Genomic DNA, 23108 nt, shown 5'->3' with positions numbered 1-23108 from the left:
TTGAGCTAATGTTTACATCCTAATCACCCATTAACTCAATAGGATATACACAAAACTGAAACAAAGATATAAATGATGAGAAATAGTACTAAACCTTTTTAGACGACAATAGCATATGAGGTTAATTATATGCACGTGACCTCACGTGATGTATCACACATGGTGGGAGTGCGATGCCTGCCACATTTCCATTTGTAAATACGTGCGAAATATCTGATATTTATATAGAAAATATTAAAATATTAATAAATTTATTTATACAACAACAACAATAAATATGGCAATATTGAAGGAGGGGAAAACCTAATTTTGGACGTTCTATGTAAATGTGAATATATTATCATAAAAGCAAAACCTCAATTTTTTACTCGAGTAGTATGATGTCTTTTTTAGTACTAATGTTAAGATTTCATACCATTTTGTGAGTTTACAAGATGTTAGTGAAACCAACTTATTACAACATAAAATAGGGAAAGATAAAGTAAAGGTTTTTTCAAAAAAAAGAAGATAAAGCAAGCAAATAGACAATTTACAAAGGAAATGTTACAAGGATGGGATAAGAGAAGAAGCGGAGAGGTGGAGAAGACAGTCACGCATCGCACGATCCACTGACCTGGAGACAATTTGTGGTGTAGTGCATCTGAAAACACTCGGCTATTTCTTTGCTTCCACAGAAAGTAAAGGCTTATGACAATCTGCATTGGGATTTTCTTCTGAAGGTTTTGACTGCTCTCAATATGCCAGAGATGTTCGTGGAATGGATAAAGGAATGCATTTCTACTCCCTCCTACAGCATTGCGATCAATGGAGAGTTGAAAGGATTCTTTCCGGGGCAGAAAGGACTTCGACAAGGAGATCCTATATCATCCCTATTGTTTGTGATAGCTATGGATGTGCTCTCGAAGATGTTGGACAGAGGAGCCATTGAAGGAAGATTTGGAATTCACCCAGAGTGTGATGCGCCGCTGATTACTCATCTTAGCTTCGCTGATGACGTTCTGATTTTCTTTGATGGCTCAGAGGATTCTCTCAGGGGTATTTTGCAAATTTTGGAAGAGTTCAGATTGATTTCGGGTCTGAGGATTAATAGACAGAAGTCGGAGCTGTTGTTGGATGGAGGAAGCTCGAGTAGGTGTCGAGATTTGGCGAATGAGATGGGTATCTCGCAAGGAGCTCTACCGTTGAGGTACTTGGGTGTGCCTTTATCTCCAAAAAAAATGACCCGCTCGGATTTCCAGCCTCTTTTGGATAAGATAGCAGCAAGATTCAGTTAATGGACTGTCAAGCATTTATCCTTTGCTGGACGGTTCCAGTTAATTCAAGCAGTGATCTATTCAACGATTTCCTTTTGGGCATCAATGTTCATTATTCCGGGGGAGTGTGTGAGTATTCTGGAGCGAATGTGCGGTGCCTTTCTATGGAGTGGAGCCCCTAACTCAACCAGAGGAGCAAAGATTGCTTGGGATTCAGTTTGTACTCCCAAAGAAGCTGGAGGTTTGGGTTTGAGGCGTCTAGCAGATTGGAATAAAGTGCTAGGTCTGAAGCTGATTTGGCTTATTTTTACTGCTGGAGGTTCATTATGGGTTTCGTGGGTGAGGAGGAATTTAATTGGAGGTGAAAATTTCTGGGTCTTGGATCCAGCTAGGAGAAGGAGCTGGATATGGCGTTCCATTTGCAAGTTGAGACCTCTTGCGAGACCAATGGTGGTTTGTGAGGTTGGATCAGGTATTACCGCCAGCTTCTGGCAAGATAATTGGACCTCCTTAGGACCTTTGATTGATCTAGTAGGAGAAAGGGGGCCGCAGGTGACGGGATTAAGTATAGATGCGGTGGTGGCAGATGCCTTAACGGCTGAGGGATGGTGGTTAGATCGAAGTAGAAGCAGGAGTCCAATAATTTCCTTACTAAAGGAGTGTTTGCCTAGTGCACAGGAGATTATGAGCTCTGAAGTGGATGATTCGTACGTCTGGTACCCGGAGCCGGGGAGAGGTACGGGTACGTTTTCAGCTAGAGATACATGGAGGGCCTTGCATCCTTATCCAGTAGAAGTAGTATGGCATAAGGCAGTGTGGTTCTCCGGGAGAATACCGAAGCATGCTTTCATCTCTTGGGTAGCAGCAAGGGATAGAATGGTTACAAGGGATAGACTCTTAAGATGGGGCTTGACGGTTCCTTCTGCCTGCGTGTTATGCATTAGAAACCAAGAGAATCGCCAGCACCTGTTCTTCGATTGTGCTTATAGCAATCAAGTGTGGGGTTTCTGTGTTTCACGTTTACAACTGAATGCCCCGCGAGGTTTTGAGGAAGTGTTGAGGTGGTTGGTGGCCCCGTCGAGAGATAACAATGTGAACATGATGATTAGACTCATCTTTCAGGCAGTAGTGTATCTGGTTTGGAAGGGAAGGAACAAAAGAATACATTCAGCTGTGGAGAAGCCTCCAGGTACTCTTATTAGTGAAGTTCAGCAGATAGTGAGACTCTGTTTGGATCCACTGACTCGTAGACAGATAGTTCCGCCGGGACAGAACTCATTGCTTGCAGCTTGGTTCTTGTTCTTTGATTTTTGATGAAGTAGAGTGCTTGGAACTGAGTGAGAATCAGGTTAGTTAGATGGACCGTCTGTGGCTTTATCAGGTCTGGTTGTTTGCTTTTGTGTTGGGGCGTTTTCCGAATGTTGTTAAAAAGAAAAAAAAAAAAAAAAAAAAAAAAGTCACTACCATTAGATTAAGTGACACCATCACCACCATTGCACTATAGACGAGCAAAGGTAATTATACGGCCGGTAAAACACATATTTATTTTGGGCCCGAAGCTCCAGCTTCTAATGCTTGGTATCAGGGCTGCTACGGCTTAGATGTTATAATTGACTATACGACATGAGTTTAGATCGGACCGCCATGAGATCAATGATGATGATCGCACTTACCATTGCACAGGAGATTATGAGCTCTGAAGTGGATGATACGTACGTCTGGTATCCGGAGCCGGGGAGAGGTACAGGTACGTTTTCAGCTAGAGATACATGGAGGGCCTTGCATCCTTATCCAGTAGAAGTAGTATGGCATAAGGCAGTGTGGTTCTCCGGGAGAATACCGAAGCATGCTTTCATCTCTTGGGTAGCAGCAAGGGATAGAATGGTTACAAGGGATAGACTCTTAAGATGGGGCTTGACGGTTCCTTCTGCCTGCATGTTATGCGTTAGTAATCAAGAGAACCGCGAGCACCTATTCTTCGATTGTGCTTATAGCAATTAAGTGTGGGGTTTCTTTGTTTCACGTTTACAACTTAATCCCCCGCGAGGTTTTGAGGAAGTGTTGAGGTGGTTGGTGGCCCCGTCGAGAGATAACAATGTGAACATGATGATTAGACTCATCTTTCAGGCAGTAGTGTATCTGGTTTGGAAGGGAAGGAACAAAAGAATACATTCAGCTGTGGAGAAGCCTCCAGGTACTCTTATTAGTGAAGTTCAGCAGATAGTGAGACTCCGTTTGGATCCACTGATTCGGAGACAGGTAGTTCAGCCAGGACAGAACTCCTTGCTTGCAGCTTGGTTCTTGTTCTTTGATTTTTGATGAAGTAGAGTGCTTGGAACTGAGTGAGAATCAGGTTAGTTAGATGGACCGTCTGTGGCTTTTCCGGTCTGGATTGTTGCTTTTGTGTTGGGGCGTTTTCCCAATTTTGTAAAAAGTTTATGAATAAAATGCACTGTTTTTTTATAAAAAAAAAAAAAAAAAACGAGCTTTGTAACGATCCCTTTTGCAGTAGTATGATTTTTTAAACTAGAAAAGCTATGCATGAGCGTGCATGGTCAAATCATACCAGTAGGAATCATACCATTAACATTAATGTATAGTTTCACGTTATATATTTTATTTAAATTGATACATATACAGAGCAAAGTGCCCCGGTTTGGTAATGATAATTATAGGAATTTTCCACGTTTTCATTCCATTTTTATATATTGCGAAATAGTACTTCCCCATTTACGTACTTTGTTATTATTTCAGTTATGTAATGCGATTGGCTACTTTAGTACGTGATATGTCTTATTGAGCGTGTCGTCATAGCATGTGGATGTTGACATTTTTTTTTTTTTTTTTTTTCATCAAACGGCTGTGGATGTTGACATTTAGACTATAAATATATTCAGAAAAATTGTAACTATATAGTGTTTTTATAATTTTGATCAGGTCCTAAGTCCTAACTAAAAAAATGTTATGCATTGATTTTAACTAGAGTCACATGAAACACGCGATTCTTTTTTACAGCTTTACACCACAACGTTTACTCCTTCTCGCCAGTCTGTTACCACTTAACATGTGTAATAATCAGCTTCTTATTAAACTCATCACAAAAAGAAAGAAACAAACATAAATGATTTGATGGCAGAACTCTACGGCATTGTAGCTGATATTGAAGCCGTTGCTTTATCTTTTGATTTTGTTTCTTTGATATTGAAACAGAGATGCAGACTCTTTGGCTAAGCAGGTTTTGTCTGCCGAGCTAGCCTTAATGGTCTCACCAAACAATGTTTAGAGCATTGAATGAATGAAAGTATGTGTTTCAAAAAAAAAAAAAAAAACATAAATGATTTGATATCCAAAAATTGCAACAAATTATAGCCACCGAACCGAAAATCCATAGACATAAGTACTTGTTCAAAAACAAAGAATTAAAAAAGTAGTTAGCCGTACGCATCGCTAAAACCAAATATACCTTCACTTTATGGACTCCATATAATTTACGATAAGAAATTTTATCGTTTTTTTTCCTATGTGATACCCACTTTTAGAACAGTCATTCTATCGCTTCACGCCTAATTTAGGGACATAAATATTCGTTGAGCTATAGAGTCGTTGTGGTCAGCACAGATTCAGGGAGAAGGAAATAAGCAAAGGCGTTAAGATATTAGAGAATGGATCAACCCAATTAAACTCATTAGTTCAAATATATAACGTTCTTTAATATCCTCTACTTTTTCAACCAATAAATACATATACAATAGGTAAATACTCTGGACAACATTTTTTGATAATCCAGTATCCGACCGCTAAGCGCGATCGACTAACCCACCGGGCCTAAGCCCATGTCATTACAGAATTTTTAAGCGTCCACTTAAGGGCCCCTGTTTACGCGAAGCGGTCTGGAGGGCGAGAGGAGCCCATGTAAATCCCCTCGTGGCCACTCAAGTTGTTTGCAGCCGCGGGGATTCGAACCCAGGAGTATTGGGAATTGCACCCTCAGCCTGAAATCCCTCCTACCACTAGCCCACCTTGAGTGGTTTACTCTGAACAACATTGATTAGACTCATATACCTGATACGATAACATTTAATTTAGTTTGAGAATATTTTTGATGAAACGTAATTTTTGTAATGTTTGCCCATTTCAAGTTCGGTTGAAATCTATTTTGTTTTCCCATGTACCAAGGCTATTCAATGTGGAAGCTGATGCTCTCTCAAAGATAGCTTTGATGAAATTCTAATTCGGCTTGATGATGAATCTATTTAATGAAGGTTTGTTCAAAAAAAAAACACACTAGTAGTCTAGTAGACCATAACTTTAGTATATATATTGTAGGTTAAAGTGATGTAATGGTTACGGATTGATAGTGCGATCTGGATAGGATACGTCGTCCAAAAACCATATAACAATAAGGACAAATCTCGACGGTGCGTCATGTTCTTGCTTAATTATATTTTATCATCATATAATTATAATTTTTGCATCTTAATTAAGTATTGGTGAGATTACTTCGTCATTGAGTTGAACCACTCTTTTTCATTTTTGGGTTATATATTACCATTTACCACCATTGAGTAGTCTGGACCAACAACGGAATATCCGAACTCAGCAGATGTATTATTGGTTTCACATTAATTTGACATCATCGAGCCCGTAAACAAAAATATACTAAAATAGTGATATCCCACGTTTTAGATTCAATTTAATATGTATTTGGTAACCCGGTTCTTAAGGAATTTCCCTTTGTTTATTCGTCTATTCTTTTTCTATTAAATCAAATTAGTTGTTTTAATATTAAAAGGCAGAGAGAGAACAGAGAGTTATCACAACTGACGACAGAAAAAAGATAGGTGAGTTGTCACGTGAAGGATGAACAATGGGTTTAGACAGCAACCCAAATTCCATGAAACACGTGAAGGATGGAGTCAACAACTTAATATTCTGACTTCTAAACTTGGAAGAGTCATGTAAAAGTCTTCTAAAACATAATTTCCTGATAACGAAAACTCAGTCTCTTGCTTCTAGTAACGTATATAAAAAATGCTATCCAGCTATATTAAATTCTTTAAAAAAAAAAAACTAGCTAGCTATATTAGATTCTAACAAATTACATAGCTATATAAATTCTAATAATTGCATATAATTCTTCATTATACATAGATCATGCATTATGTTTTACATATTCTTCTGTGTGTATATAGCTCATCAATGTCAACTTGATCCTGCTCAAGCAATCCACCATCTAACTCTAAATTGTTTTTTAATTGATATCATGAAGCACACCTTTCAAGCTAACATCACAATCCTGAGAGTTCAAGAGTTTGATGAGAGACTTTGAGTCTGAGTAGACACGAATGCTACAGACCTGAGAAGATGTAGCTGCCGTCAAAGCAGCCTTAACCGCCAGCGCCTCCGCCACAAGAGCCGAGGGAACGAAACGTCAGTGAGAGGAACCCTGTTCTGTGCAACTATCCGTAGAGTCTCGGAGTTGCCAGCCCAAACCGCAATTACCTGAAGAGGAGTCCCAAGCTGCATCTGAGAATGAAGACCAAGTATAAGACTAACTCTAAATTGTTTAACACACACTAATTTACGGTATTACAAGAAAATGGGAAGGATACGGTTAAAAAAATTTGGATGTATCTCTAATAATAGTGTTAGTTAAACTGTTTTTTCTTCTAAAAACAAAGTTAATAATGATGATAATAGTAACAGTAGCAATAATTATAAGACTAATAAGAAAATAATACTAAAACAAGCATCATAACTAAACATCATCTATTAATAATTTTGAGCAGAGTTCCTAATAGATTTGACAGTAGATTTATGTCCAGCATGTCATTATCTTTTTAACTATAAAGTAGTGTACTTTCTGTTGTATACATCTATCGAGTTAGCTAGATTCACCTAAATCTTCAGTAGATCATACTATATATTGCGACAAATGTATACACATCTACAGTAAGTTCCACTTGGATGTAGGTTTCAGGTGATAACAGTAATCAGATTAGACGAATCAAACGAAATAAATATAATTCTTTTTTGTCCAATAAATAAACGAAACAAATAAAATTCTTGGGGTGACAAATTAAACGATAAGAAACGAAAATAACAAAATGATTAACAATAAAGTACTTACAAAACAAATATAAAATTTGACCAATTGTTTTTAAGTTCGGAACGACACAAACAAATAATTTCTGATAATTTATACTTATTAATAAGTTTAGCCTTTTCATTTTAAAATCAAAAGAAAACGTTTACCAAAAAAATCAAAAGAAAACTCCCTTATAGACCATGGGTTCATAAATTAATGATGGTATGCTTATATTTTTTTTTGGTAAAAAGGTATGCTTATATTATAGCAAAGTTATTGGATGTGTATACTACAAGGCGATTACATAAAACCTAGTAAACTATTACTTTTCATTTTGGAGTTACATATTTATAGCGCTTTTTACATAACAGATGTAAAAAATATTTAATAACAATAACTGAAATAAAGAGAGGTTATCCACATTCCTAATGCATGATTTTTTTCCTAATTTGTTAGCGGTATCCATCCTCTTCTTGTCCTATCACGGAACGGAAGAAAAGACTTGGTCCGTCCTATCGCGCGCATTCCTTGACTTCATTATCCGGTTGAGATGATATCTTTTATATATTAATATATACACATTTTTAAGTTGTAATATTATCTACAGTGTTTAAATATTATTATAGATTTTTACAGATTCCATATTAAAAGAAATTTAAGTTTTTAGAAATATTAAAGAATCTTTATTCTATATAACATATTGGACCATCTATTAATCAAATATTCACAAAAAATATTCCTCATATTTTTCTTAAATAAAAATTATGGAATTATCTAATGTGATTTAAAATAAATATTAAAAATAATAATATTAAATAATAAAATTTTGATAACAATTCATATATTTTCTATCACTTTTGTTTGATTTAATATTATTAAAATAAATTAAACAATCACATTAACCATATAATAAAGATTAGATTTTTCGTAGATGTCGTATGATTAAAATTTCCACATTAAAATTTTCAGATCAACGATTTTTAAAATTTTGTTATAAAAATATTTAAATTATCATAGTGTCATGTGAATATAAAGTCTCATTTAGATTGAAAGATTATATATTTATTTTTATTATTTAAATTTAGTTATATATCATATAAAATAATTAAGAGTAATTATTTTAATTTATTTACCATATAAAATGATTGATTGTAAATAAATAAAAGTGATTGTTTTGATTTATGTACTCATTCTACTTTAATTATGTATGCAGTATTTATTGTTTTTAGTTATTTAATATATATTTATTATTTTATTTTATAATTTTATAATTTTTAAATAAACATAAAATAAGTAATAATACATAAAAATAATTTGTGAAAAAAACTATGCTAATTCCGCGTGACGCGGATCTTAGTATAAAACACTTTTTTAAAAAAATATTTCAAAACTTTAAATCAATAGGTAAACAGTAGTGACTAAACTTCTAACATGTATTCCATATATTTCCACAGAACATATGCCAACATTATTATATTTTGAAACAGTGGATATGTATTAATTCTTCTCATGATCAGCATGATGATCTTGAATTAATCTTGAAGCTTAATGATTTTTAAGTGATGTTCTATTTTATTTTATTTTTGTCTTCTCCCTATTTCTCATTTTATTTTATTTTATATCAAATAAAATACACAGAGCATTCCGAAAAAAAATAAAATAAATAGAGGTTTGATAGCTACTTTAGTCTTTATCCATCAAAGTTGACTTGAACAAAAGCAAATATTATTATCTTGCCGCGTTATAGGTTCGTAAAGTAACAAAAAAAGGAGATTATTCCCCCTAAAATTTATAGAAGAAAAATGTAAATATTACAGATAATATGTATATTTCTAGATCGCCGATACATAACAAAATATTAACACAAGATTAAGTAATTTGTTGTACATTTAAAAAGAGATACAATACACAAGAGGAAACATATACAACATGAAAGATAGATGTCAAAAAAAAAAAAATCAACATTGTCTCACACTGAATTAGACAAATGAAAGTGTTTTACATCTTTATAAATTCAGATAACAATACGTATGAGAGGAATGATTCTTCAGCTATTCCAATCGAACTTATCAATAAAAATTTAACTTTTTCATCGCAAAAGTCACTTGCGATTTTTCGATATGTAAAATAAGTCTCCCAAAGAAATCAACGTTTTAGCATGAAATTTGAAACAAATCACAAGAACTTCGATAAAGCGGACCTTAAGCTCTTTACAACATCCATGAGTGTCATGTCGAAATCATTCTCCTTCTGCAAAAATACATTCACACTAAGCTGTATTACTCTAAAACTAATAGACCAAGTTCTTCGTTTATATATATGTCTGCCGGAGGATATATATGCATACCTTAGCTATAATGGTGATATCAAGTGTTGGTCCAAAGGGCAAAACACTTGAGTTGGTTATTGAGAAATTAAATTTCTCAATCTCTGCCATAATCTTGGCAACATGGCCCTTTTGCTTCTCGCAAAGGATTTTGATTAGAACATCATTATCCGAGAATCTTACTTCAATCTCGGGAAGTTCTAAGCCCGAGGAGCCATCTTCACAACACGAAGACGAAGATGATTGATTATTATCGTCCAAAATCAGCTTAGACTTGTTCACAAGAACCACTGATTCTAATCTTTTTTCTCTCTTTTGCTCCTCTAACTCTCCCACTCTTTCTTGGAGATACTTTATATGCTTTAGTGCATCTCCCAACACAGAAGCCTTGTCCATCTATACACATAATTTCAAAGAAACAAAAATATTCTTTTAAATAATCTAGGAAGGGAGATTTTGATGTGGTATGTACCTTTTTCAGGCCAGGAACTAGAGCAGAAAGAGCTACAAATCGTTGAGTAAGTTTCTCTCTACGTTTTCTTTCGGCCATTATGTGATCTTGCGCATTAGTTTGGTTTCTATACAAAGGTTGAGCCCTCTTGGTCCCTTTTCGATTAATCGGCTCATTCATCCGGTTTGGCGGCTCTCCATCCTCAGCTTTGGGGTTCATGATTGAATTTAGATAGGTGGGAGCGTACCCATGATCCATACCATTTGGAGAGGCATTCTCGAAGGAGAGAATTCTTGAGGAAGGCTGATGATGAAGATAAGTTTTTGAGTTAGGAGGAAGAGGAAAAGAGGGTGGTGGTGGCAATTTTGGTGCTATGTAAGTTGTTTTGAGGATCTTTGATGGTTTCATTTCAATCAAATCATCGTAAGAAGGATCATCTGTGGGGGCCATAAGAGTTGAGAAAGAGTGTGGAAGATCGTGTTGAGCTTCATGGATCTCTCCTACTCTTGAGTTTATCTGGTATTCTTGAATGATGCTATTTTCTTCTAATTCCTATATCATCACAACAAAATATAATAATATGGTGATTTATAGATGACCACATATGATTTTTGATATATATATATACGGTTGTGTGTGTATGTATACCTGCTCAGAAAACCATCTTGTGGAGAACATATTCATCTTCTTATCAGTGAATCAGAATCTGAAATAGACAAAAAAATTGTATTAAAGAAAATGTAAGTAAACTAATAGATCTTGGTTTACTCATATACATGATCTGACATTTATAAATCCGGGATCAAGAAACATTAATAATTGGTGGGATTATGTTTCTTGAATTCTAAAGAAAGGCGTTTAGTTGGTGTAGCCCTAGAAAATTGAAGAAGGTTATATCCGAAACAAAAAAAAAATTGGAGAATGTTGAATTGAAACTCACCTTCTTCTTGTAAGTGGAGAGAGAGACAGAGAGGTATTGGAGGGGTTTGTGTGTGTGAAGAAGTTGTATGTATGTATATATAGACACAACACAAGTATGGAGTAATTTGCACGTGTGAAGGGCAATGAATTTACTAAATAAGAATATTCCGTTTTCTCCCATTTTTTGGGTTTCATAACTAATCAATCAGAGATATCCATATGTGACCTATATTACTTCTAATAACAACTATATTTTTTGAAGAAATAATAACAACTGTATTAGTAGTTATATACACATTCGGTTTGATTAGAAACCCAGTACTGAATTTACGTACCATACGTATCCTTTACCACTACCCTTTTTATCTTTTGATACAATTTTAATCAGGTAACACCGCTCTCTCTACCCGTGAAAATACTTGTTCCGTTTTATATCATCAAACATCGGTAACACATATGAACCCGTAGTAAAACAAATATGTTATATTTTTGTTCCTAAAAGAACCAATTAAGAAGGAATGCATTACAACTTCCTGATCAAATATAGAACATTTCTTATAATAAGAGAAAATAGACATATGGGGACTTAGAAACTCTACATTAATCCAAAGCAAATGGTGGGTCCAATACAATTGAATATATCTAAAGTTATAAACCAATACTTTAGTAATCTCTACTTTTATTGTGTAAAACTAAATGTGGAGGGCACCAACCAAAGATCTCCCTGGGATTTTGTGGGAATTTTCTATGGTATTGGTTAGACATTGTTAAGCTATTTAGTTTCCATTATTTTCTTTTCAAACAAAAAGTAAAAGAATATTATATATAGGACAACAACAAAACAGTAATATTAATTTCCAATTATAATCATATATGATTGAATAGGTGTAATCCTTTTACTTTTTATGAAAATTAGTGTTTCTTGAAAATGAATCTACACAACTTTTTAACCACTAAGTTTCCAATCAGCTCTTCATACACGGCTAGGTTAAACATGACAGTACACTAAGATTGACTATCTTGCTAATCAGACGTTACATGCATCATAGATAGTCGATGATATATATTAACGACACAAGCATTTGCCTTTTTCAAGCGACCCCCAACGAGCTTGAATTGAGTTTTGGTGCGGGAGGAAACTTCATGCGTAGCGGCGGAAGATATTAGGATTGATTCTCCAGGTATTAATTAAGTTTAAAATATAATTTAGTTGAGCTTAGAAAATTTCGCCTATTGGTTATTGAGTGTGATCATAATAATAAAAGATGCCACTGAGTTTAAATAATGAAATGACATATACAAAAGAATATATAGAGAGAGAAAACATTTGCTTATCATATGCAAGTTGCATATGCATATGTGCGTCAGTTAAACGTTATCGCCGCTCAAATAAATTCGTAATACTTTCTTAAGGATTGGTTTGACCAAACCATCATTTGAGTTTAGTTTGATCTCTATATGGACCAATATAAATCATTGACATGTTATTGTCTGTATATAGTCTTTAACAGATAGACAAGACACATGTGGAGAGTTTCCTGAGCTCTCGTGTCTTGTGCAAACGTGCTAGTCTGAATATAGTTTTTATAAAAGTTTACATATATCATGAGATCACTTAGGAAAAAAATGTTAAGATTCTAGTATTATTTAATATAAAAATATATTAAATATTTATGAAAGTGTTGAACTACATAGAAATGCTAAGCTAGGCAAACAAAATTAAAAGGAACGTGAGCTATTAATTACTCCCTCTGTTTAAGTAGTTTTAAAAAAATGTTTTTGTTTCAAAATGTAAGTAGTTTTCGTATTTCTAAGTAACTTTTACATTTATTGAATACAGTGTGACTAATCAAATTAAATATACTTATTTTTTATTGGTTAAATTATATTTAACCTATTTATTATAAAATATTTTTTTAAAACATAATAATTTTCTTAATCTTCATATTTTTAGCCAAAACTACTTATATTATAAAACAGAGGGAGTATTGAACCAGAGCCAGTTCAGTTACGGGCTAATCTCTCTCGCTCTTTGCCTCCCCCCATTCATTTACTCAGTCCCATGATAGAAGCATTTTGGCTACTGCAAAGAAAAAGGTTTACACTTACTATTTACAATTTTAAATCAGTTTTATTCCTTTTCAAAAGCTTCAAGTACACATACATGATTAGGATATGCTTTTAAATTTCATTTCATATCTCCAGATCTATATACTAAATTACTTCTGATATATAATATTATTCTGGATCGGTATCATTGGCTAACGTGGGCGCCTAACTATTTTTGAAGTCAAACCCTAAATGGAAACGAAAGAAAACAAACAGATACAGACAAATTAAATATGTGTAGAATTAAAACAGATAAACATTATTTATAGAAGCTTTGAGATACCTTTTATTCTCTTTCATTGTACTGATGTCTTCACTTTGCCTGGTTCATTACAAAGACAACCACTTGCAACAAGATCCTAAACTGGAGCTCCACAAGAGACATTGGATTCTGTTTGCATCTCATTTGCTTCCTTCAACTGTCGTCACACAAATCAACCAAACAAGATAGTGCAAACATTCTTCGTCAACTCATCAGATTATCCTATATACCGTGTAAACATTTTTTTGAGCATGACCTCTGTTGCGCACATCACTATACAGATGATCTCTGATTTATATACGCTTTCTTTTAAGGGTTTATTTGCCATCTAACCAAATTTAGAAGTGAAATTAGGTAGATAACATTGATTTTGACATAACGAAGAATCTAACATTTACACCCAAAATTAGCCGGTTATACCCTTTCTACTTACAGTTACCCAGTAAACATGACATATCACAAATAATATATGGTGAGGAGTGACTTAAAACTATGTCATATGAAAGAAAAGAGACATCCACGTTACACGTTTATTGACCACATACATATGTACGTAGTGTTCCATTCCATATCGCCAAAATAGTATAGGAGGATGCAACAACATCCACAATCGTTAAATACTAAATACTATCCCAACCCCAACTCATAAATAAGAAACTCTAAACCCTAATTACTAAACCCTAATTACTAAACTCTAAACCCTAGTTACTAAACTATAAACCCAAATATAAATCATAAACCCAAGTATAAACCATAAAACCAAATAGTATGAACAAAATACATAGCATAGTACATATTGGTGAAATTATGAAATATATATGATTGCAAGGAATAAGTCCTAAAACCTAAACCCGAATATAAACCTACTTTAATCACTAAACCCTGCCCAAATATAAACCCTAACCCACATATAAATCTTAAACCCAAATAGAATGGAAAAAAATAAATGACATAGTATTTACTGGTGAAGTTATGAAATGTCTATGATCGCATGGAAGAAGTTAATGCTAATCCCAACCATACCCCTTCGCCTTCTAGAATACTAAACCCTAAACTATAATCACTAAACTCTAACCTAAATATAAAACCTAAACCCAAATATCAAAATATATAAATTACATAATATTATGTAATATTAAACTATATTATATTATTATGCAATATTAAACTATACAATATAAATCATAGTGCGAATTTTACAGGTTCAAAAATATGTAACGAGAACTTAAAAAAGTTAAAACTGTATTAAAAAAAATAGAACACTTTTTAGTAACCATCAAATGGAATAGAACATAATAAAATAGTATAGTAACAGAATATATACAATTCATCTTCTCCGATCAACTTTGTTGTAGACACCACTCGTCTTTGAAACTCTATTATCCACTACACCCCTTCACCATCAACATAGACAATACAATTTCATCAACGATCCCACAAATCTGAGAAGGAAAAGATGCTCGGATTGCTCTTTCTCGCCACTTCAATTGTAACACCGTCGTCTCGCAATAGATTTCAGAAGCGGAGATGATGTCCCCTTTGCAACGCACTTCGAAAGGGAGAATAAAATATGTGAAGGTATGTGATTCTGTAATGGACACGGAGAATTTTTGGAACCTAACATTATTAAAAAAAAATTGACTTGCAGGTTTTACCGGTTGTAATCAAGGGTAATATGGCAATATTATATAAAAAGCACAAGAAACAGTGAAAAAATAGGGCAATTGGTTAGTCAGTGAATTACCATTTTTTTGCGATATACAGTCCAATTTCCCTTTTTTAACTGGATCCTCAAAAGCGCCTCGGCAGCGTTAACTACGACCTCGAATCTTTCTCTAAAATTTTCAACGAGCAAAACCATATTTTGAATACATATAACCAAACAAGCACTAGCCCGATGTAAACTGTTCAGTAAAATTTGAATCAACCAAAGCACTGATCAAGAAACTTGTTGGAATTTGAGTCCAAGCTCAATAAAATCGGGTGAAACAGCATTGCTTATATGTAAACTATTTAAAGATGTCTCATCACAAATGCGCAACTCTTTTCTCAAACATTGGTTTTATCTAATAATCATCATTTAATTTGGGTTAGTTTGATTTTTGTTTAGAACCCTAGACATAAAATACCGGAATGTCATTGTTTGTAAATAGTAGTAGTTATCAAGAGAGAAACATGGAGACACATGTGGACACTTGCATGGCATGGGTCTCTTGTGTCTTGTGCAAACGTGCTATTCTGAATACAGTAAAAGAGGTGAGTTGTACACAATCACCAAGTTAAAAAAATGGAAATAAATTAAAATACAATCCTAAGTGTTGAAGAACCACGTAGAAATGCGCTAGGCAAAGGAAAAAAACACGTGGGCTATTACAAATCAACTAATAGAAAACAAAAGCCAGTTAATTTACAGCAAATCTCTCTCTCTTCTCCATTACTAAGCCCCATGATGGAAGCATCTTGGCTAACTGCAATCAAGATCGTATTTACTAAGTATAATTTACATAAAAATTTCAATATAATATCCCAGTACCACAACTTTTCAAAGCTCCAACTATATATATATGATTAACGTATGATTTTAAAACTTATTTCATTTCTCAAGAATTAATCCGTATCATTGGTTAAATTGCGAGAGCGTAATTACTTTATGAAGTCAAACCCTAACATGGAAACGAAAAAGAAACAAACAGATACAGACAAATGGGTAATAGAATCAAACAGAGAACATTATCTGCATATGTCATGCAAGTAACCCTCTTTTCTGAGACTTGATTCTTTAATTATTATTATTTTTCCACAGCCATCATTAATTATATGTTGGTTGATGAATTCAGAGCACATTGACCATATAATTTATGGATTTGATATGGATGATGTCACTGTTTCATCCTAATCCTCAAATGTTAAACCTAACAAACTTGAAAATGACCTCTAATCAGCTGCGAGTGGATAGCTTGAAATTTGATCCCTATAATTAATAGAGAAAGAAAAAAATGGTATAGCATTCTCTGTGACAGGGGAACAAGAAACTGACTTGTAGCTAATATACTGTAATATTGATCAATCAATTTAAACCAAGAAGTGTTTCTTCTTCATTCTCTTTTTTGTTGTATTGATCTCTCACTGACCAACATTTATAACTGAGCAACCCACAAGATCCCAAATTTGAAAATTTCTACGTGTCATTTGATGAGCTCCTATGGCTTTGTTTCTGCTATAGCAAATCATATTCACAAGAAAATAAAAGTGATGTATGTAATAAACAATAAGTGATTTAATGGCTCAGCTTCTGTCTCTTCTCCTTTCTCAAGACTCTTTCTCGCCTTTCCTCTTCTTCTATCAACCGTAGTTGTTCCGCGTCTTCTTTCTTCGCAAGTTTCTCACTGTTATCAAACAAACAAACATGAACTTTGGTTTCCCGTGAAAATATTTAAAAAACATCGTAACCATTGCTGGTAATGTATAATATGTACCTTCGTTTCTCTTCTTTGATGATATCTTCTAAGCTAGCTTCCATGCCTCTATCATCATAATCATCTAAATCACGCCGAGCAAAACGTTCAGTCTTGCACATCTCTCTAACCATTCTCAACGCCTCTTCATCTTCTTCTGTCACCTTCTTCTTCTTCTTAAGTTGATGAGCTTGCTTCAATGGTGGTTTGCTAATCATCCGGTGGTGCTTCAAAGGAGGCAATGCTTGTTGCCTTGGAACCATTTGAGAAGACCTCTTGATTTCGGTGGAAACCTTCCTCTGTTTTACCCTTTGTTCTTTAGGATCAGATGACAATGGCTTTGATGAGGAATGCGGCTTCTTTCTGTGGTCCATTACAGATTTTCTTGTAGGATCTGGTCTCTGGGGACGTAACTTGGAACTTGGTTCATGCGTTTGAGAGTTTATTGCAGAACCAGGCTTTGTGTGTGGTTGACCTTTAGTTGATGAACCTGGTCTTGAGTGGTTTCCTATGGAACTTGGTCTAGATTTAGGAACAGGAGCTTTAAGAGAAGAAGGTGGTTCCTTAATGGAAACAGGAAGCTCGGCATCATCAGAGAAAAGGAAAGAGTAGTCTCTTGATTCTTTAAGCTCCTTAGCTTTTCTTTTCAACTGTTACAAAAAATAAAAGGCACTTTATATTAGCAAAAAGTTTACCTTATTAAGCAAAACATCAAAATCGATGATTGTGTTTGGAAAGTTTACCTCATTAGCCTCTAAAGCACTCGCTGGACAAGAACTCTTATTCTTCTGCACGCATTACACAAAAGCAATTTTATTAGCATGTTAACTAGACTTGCAAAAAGTATGAAACAGAAACAGTTGAAATGTAAATGTGATGAGACTTACGGTTTGGATCGAGTCAAGCGCGTTAGTGGCAAGAAGCTCGTCTTTTAAGAGTGATTTGCTTTCTTGCAAAACTCTTGAAGCAATACCAGGTTGAGAAGGACCAAAGAAGGAACCAAACCTATAAGAAGAGGAAAAATAGAGTTAAAGAAATGTTCAATTCTTGCTTAATTATATAAAACACAAAGCAGCATTGAGGAAATATAACTTACTCGTACGGGAGTTTTCTTTTTCTTGGCATTGAGTCTGAGGTTGGAGCGAGATCGTTTCCGTTTTGAGTCTTGTTCCTGATGGATTCCTTAATGCGTTGACGAAATTCAAGAAACTCCGTTTCAGAACGTTGCTTAAGTTCTCTAAGGTAGCTTGTTGACATAGTGATTGCCCTGCAAGTAAGTAAGTAGAAACCTAATTAAGAGAGATCCTTTGATTTCAATATTTTCACATAAAACATCATCGAACAAACAAGAAGTTTAATCTACGAGTAGAAGGTGAAACCAAGAAAACAAAAGAGAATTAGGGTTTCTACGTCACAGCAGCAATCAACTAGACAAAAACGACACCATAGCGTGTTTCTGTTTCCTTAACACATCAAAGCTCGAAACTAACTTACTTTGAGAAACGAATCCCACACGAAGGATGCTGCTTGTTCTTCAAGAGGAAAATCGAATAAGCTTCTTCTTTTCTTTTGGGGGAGAGGAGATTATTTTAGTCAAGACGCGAGAGAGTGAGCGAGAAAACAAGAAAATACAAACAAATATATATATGGTGAAGCTTTTATTTATAGGCCCAAGAATTTCCTTTTTACTAAAACTTACATCTATTTTCAATTTCCTTTTCTTTTCTTTAGTGATAATGACGTTATAAATCACTTTTATATATTTTAATTATACAAGTTTACATAATATAATGTGATTAATAAATTATATATATACTTATACTATCTATTTTTTGCATTTATTAAAATGGACCAGAACTTAATACTTTCATTATCCTACTTTGTACGGTGAAACTAATTTTCCTCTTAAATTTTTTTTCATTGGAAAATAAAACAGAAGAATATATGAAAATCAAATAACATAAGGTCATATTTCATATCCACCACATTTGGAAGTTCTTTTGCTCGAAAGTAACCACTTCATATAAAATAACTCGGACACAGAGATACAACACACAAGTCACATTTTATTCTTGATAATATCTTCTTCTTGTTTGTTTGGACAACATGATAGGAGTTTTCTCTTAAAAGATAGGACCAGCAGCGAGAATCTCCTCCGTGAGCTTACCATCCACACCAATCTTGTGGCTAGCGAACGTCTCAAAGTTCTTCTTGAACAAACCTCCCAGCTTCAACAGAGTCTCCTTGTGTGCGTTCTTATCAGACCACTACAAAAACAAATATCATTCATCAGCTAACCATTCTAACAAGTTGAAGAGAGTTTTTTTTGTAGATACTAACCGAGTTGATTGGATCCAAGATCTCTGAAGGTATCCCTTCGATCTCAGTTGGGATTTCAAACCCAAAGATCTCCGTCTTCTTGTAGTTCGCCTTCAACAAGCTACCTGAATGGATTGCATCGATGATCTTCCTAGTATACGCCAGCTTGATCCTGTTTCCAACACCGTAGCTGCCACCAGACCAGCCAGTGTTAACGAGCCATCCAGTAGCACCTTGCGTCTTCATCTTCTCGGCTAACATAGCTGCGTACTTGGTAGGATGCAGCATTATGAAAGCTGCACCAAAACAAGCTGAGAATGTTGCTGTTGGCTCCTTGATACCGTCCTCTGTTCCAGCAACCAGAGCAGTGTAACCACTAATGAAGTGGTACATGGTCTGCGCCAGGTTCAGCTTGCTCACAGGCGGGAGAACACCAAAGGCATCACAAGCCAGAAGTATCACGTTTTTAGGGTGTGGACCAACGCAAGGTATTTTCGCATTTGGAATGAACTCAATCGGGTAGGCGGCACGCGTGTTCTCTGCAACACAAGTAGAATCAACGATGATCATTCGGTTGATTATTAAAAAAAAAATTGTTAAAAAAAAAAAAGCACTATTTATTTCTTTACCTGTAACGGATTTATCAGAATAATCCACTTCTCTAGTGTGCTCATCAAACACAACATTTTCCAAAACTGCATACAAAGATTAAAAAAAAAAACTCTTATTGTTATCTCCGATGTTCTAAAAGTAGCTAGGCAATAACTCTGCGTTTTATAGAGGACTAGCGCCTATGCGTTAGCAAATCGTAGATTTATTTTATATATTTTATACATTTATATGACATACTTTAGTTTTTAAGTTTAATTGTATAATTATTGTGATGAATTATCAAAATTAAACAATTCAAATAGATTTGTGTGTTCTTTACCTGTTCCAAACTTGATAGCGTTCCAGATATCAGGCTCCTTCTCCCTCGAAAGATCAACGCACTTGGCATAGCATCCACCCTCAATGTTCGAGACACCAGTCTCAGTCCAACAATGCTCATCATCTCCAATCAGGTACCTGTTATGATCAGTAGACAACGTTGTCTTCCCAGTCCCTGAAACAAAAAAACAAAGCAACCATCAATCTCAACAGCAGTCTCTTATCTTTCCCCTTCACCACCACACTACCACTATACCTGAGAGTCCAAAGAAGAGAGCAACATCTCCCTCTTTCCCCATATTGCAACCAGAGTGAAGGGAGAGGATCCTACGCTTAGGCATAAGGTAATGCATCACACTGAAGAGACCCTTCTTCATCTCACCAGCATACTGAGTTCCCAGTATAACCATCTCCCTCCTACTGAGATTCAAGTCTACGCTAGTGGAGGAAGTCATGTAGTGAGTGTAACGGTTACACGGAAACTGCCCAGCGTTGTATATAGTGAAGTCTGGAGTACCGAAGCTCTCAAGCTCCTCAGGAGTTGGTCGGATACACCTGCCAACCCTCACCAATCAAGAGGGACACACATTGTTGTTTGTAAACAATAAAGGAAAGGTTTTTTTTGGACTTACATGTTGTGCATAAAGAGTGAGTGGTAAGCTCTAGCTGAGACGATTCTGACTTTGATTCTGTTCTCTGGATCCCAGTTCAAGAACTGATCATTCACAAACACCTAACAACCCCAAACAGTAACAGCAAGTTCATTAACTAAGACCAAAACTCAAAAGCTTACAGAGGTTGTGTTTCAAGTTTATACCTTTTCCAAGGAGTTCAAGTAATCAACGGCTCTTTCTCTGTTCACCATGAAGGTATGTTCATCCATCTCGATATTCGGCGAACCCCTAATTCAAAATTTCGAAAAAGATCAAATCTTTGATGATTTTATCATACACCGAAACAGAGCAAAACAGAGCATAACATAGGATAAATAGAGTAAAACAGAGCAAAACAGAGGATACTCACTTTCCCCACCAAAGCTCGCTCTCTGTCGTGGCATCTCTAACGACACGCTTATCCCTCGGAGCACGACCAGTCTTGGCCCCCGAAAGCGTCGCCAAAGCTCCATTAGAAGTGATGAACGAGCCTTTCTCGTACTTGATAGCTTGCTCGTAGAGCTCTGCAGGGGAGAGGTTGTAGAGGACGTGGGTGAATTTCAATGAGCTGTCACTGACGGCTCCTAGATCGGGAGAGAAGATGGAGTGATGCTGGCCGTGGGCGTACGCCGGAGTAGTGGAACCGTCGGCCTTCTTCTCCGCCGGATCTCCTCTCACCACTTTGGGTCCAGACTCTCTCGTCAACGACGCTAACGATGCACTGTGTCACACGTCGTTAATTTCTACGTATCAATTTATTACACGTGTCATGTATTTAAATATTTCATCTGGTAACAGTCGTTGTGGCGCATTAAATTCTCTCTAAATAATCCTTACAACAAAATAAATAACATAGAGTAAAAAACGTAACGCTTAGCTATTTTTTTTAATAAATTAAATATAAATATATCTGGCTATAGACAATTTTAAAAATAAGAAAACAAGACTCCTGATTTTGTTCTGTTTTTTATATGAAAATGATGGACACGAAAACGCAATATCTTGTCTCATTCGATATAATTTTTTTAAAAATAAACAAAGAAAACATGGTTATAGAAATTTGTAACGTCATGTGTTAATAAATAATGGACCTGATAGACTGGAGTTGAATCTTCTGGCGCTCCTCCTCCGAGACGGCGGCGAAAGCGGCGGCGCCGCTCTGGTTAATAGGTGTTGTGGGAGCAGAACGCTTCTTCTGTAACGAGTGGAGCTCATCGATCGTCGTCGCCTTCACCGTCGGACCACTGTCATCGTGGCATATTTCGCTACCCCTCTTAGCTCCCGTCGTTATCTTCGGCATCGCTGGTCCTTTCGGGAAGCTGAAGCCTCCGTCACCGTTAGGATTTCCGTTACCTGCCGACATCTTTTTCCGTTACCTACAACAACAGACAAAAACATATTAACTCCTAAGTCTGAACGTTACACTGTAGTTAAAAATCACTTGTCGACGTTAATTATTATTACCGGGGGAAGGAAGAGAGATCACGAACAAGAAGACTTGAGAGAGATCAAAGAGATTAATGATTAGAGGAGAAGATCATTTGAAGTGTATGGAAGAGACGATGAAATGATGCGAAGTGAAGAGAAGCCAAAGTGGGCTTTTTAAAGGTTAGATTTTTTAAACCATGGTTAGAATTTAACCTTTGATCAATGGTTGAGAGAGTTAACTATAGTTAAGATCTATCCTAGGAGGAGCCCATTTTTAATATTTTATTTTCTCTTCTTAACATCATAGCCGCTGGTCTGATAAAGATGACTATACCATTTATTATGGGCCCCTACGAGATAATGTAAGATAGTTTTTTTTTTTTTTGATTAACCAGGTGTTAGACCAGCCTTCGGCCAGTCTACCACGTAGACCCGACGCCAGCCTGCGCCTGTACCGGTTAGAGCCCTGGACACGCCTCCCCGCTTAAGAGTCCTCCAGCCTAGCTCGAACCCCCAACCTCCAGCCGAGCTCAAGACGGAAGTCCAAGTACCACTGGACTATCAAGTCCGGATGATAATGTAAGATAGTTTTGCTAAATTTTTTGGTGAAAATTTTTTGTTTGAAAAAACTTGATAGCTTTCCTACGGTTGAAATCCACGTAGTTGGTATGAAATTCAACTTTAGTTTGGGTATCAACAATAAGATATGACTTTGTTAACTATTATTAAACCATACATAAAAGATATTTATCTATAATAGTTTTGATGGGAAATAAATCCTTAAGAAACCAAGTTAACGTGTAATAAGCAAGCAACTTGGTTTTATTCAACTTGTTTTAGAAAAGGAATAGAAAAAAAAACTGTGAGTTGCAATGATTTTACTTGAAAGTTTGATTGATTATACAATAATTTT

At 35.4% G+C, this 23108-nt stretch overlaps 4 protein-coding genes across 4 annotated transcripts; 1 reads left to right on the top strand and 3 right to left on the bottom strand.

Moving 5' to 3' along the window:
- The first annotated feature begins 2876 nt into the window (after positions 1-2876).
- Positions 2877-3254, top strand: LOC106328561. Its single transcript, XM_013767033.1, has one exon. It carries the CDS (start codon positions 2877-2879, stop codon positions 3252-3254), a length of 378 nt encoding a protein of 125 aa, XP_013622487.1.
- Positions 3255-9516: 6262 nt separating this feature from the next.
- On the bottom strand, positions 9517-11100 carry LOC106301312 (transcription factor bHLH25). The gene is made up of 5 exons (XM_013737680.1): positions 11059-11100; positions 10767-10824; positions 10140-10670; positions 9689-10063; positions 9517-9591 (listed from the first exon to the last, which is right to left on the bottom strand). The coding sequence occupies exons 2-5, from the start codon at positions 10800-10802 to the stop codon at positions 9517-9519; spliced, it is 1017 nt and encodes a 338-aa protein (XP_013593134.1). The 5' UTR covers positions 10803-10824; positions 11059-11100.
- A 5440-nt stretch (positions 11101-16540) lies between these two features.
- LOC106300909 (swi5-dependent recombination DNA repair protein 1 homolog) lies at positions 16541-18410 on the bottom strand. The gene is made up of 6 exons (XM_013737177.1): positions 18360-18410; positions 17962-18132; positions 17753-17870; positions 17609-17653; positions 16887-17515; positions 16541-16796 (listed from the first exon to the last, which is right to left on the bottom strand). Exons 2-6 carry the CDS (start codon positions 18120-18122, stop codon positions 16688-16690), a joined length of 1062 nt encoding a protein of 353 aa, XP_013592631.1. The 5' UTR covers positions 18123-18132; positions 18360-18410; the 3' UTR covers positions 16541-16687.
- A 411-nt stretch (positions 18411-18821) lies between these two features.
- On the bottom strand, positions 18822-22459 carry LOC106308910 (phosphoenolpyruvate carboxykinase [ATP]). Its single transcript, XM_013746015.1, has 10 exons — positions 22232-22459; positions 21859-22143; positions 21138-21488; positions 20932-21016; positions 20747-20847; positions 20371-20669; positions 20116-20289; positions 19814-19879; positions 19206-19723; positions 18822-19132 (listed from the first exon to the last, which is right to left on the bottom strand). The coding sequence occupies exons 2-10, from the start codon at positions 22128-22130 to the stop codon at positions 18989-18991; spliced, it is 2010 nt and encodes a 669-aa protein (XP_013601469.1). The 5' UTR covers positions 22131-22143; positions 22232-22459; the 3' UTR covers positions 18822-18988.
- Between the last annotated feature and the right edge of the window lie 649 nt (positions 22460-23108).

The sequence above is a fragment of the Brassica oleracea genome, chromosome C1 (genome assembly GCF_000695525.1).
Source record: "Brassica oleracea var. oleracea cultivar TO1000 chromosome C1, BOL, whole genome shotgun sequence".
NCBI lineage: Eukaryota > Viridiplantae > Streptophyta > Magnoliopsida > Brassicales > Brassicaceae > Brassica > Brassica oleracea.
Note: the sequence above shows the minus strand (reverse complement) of the source record. Positions and strands in the feature narration are given on the sequence as shown.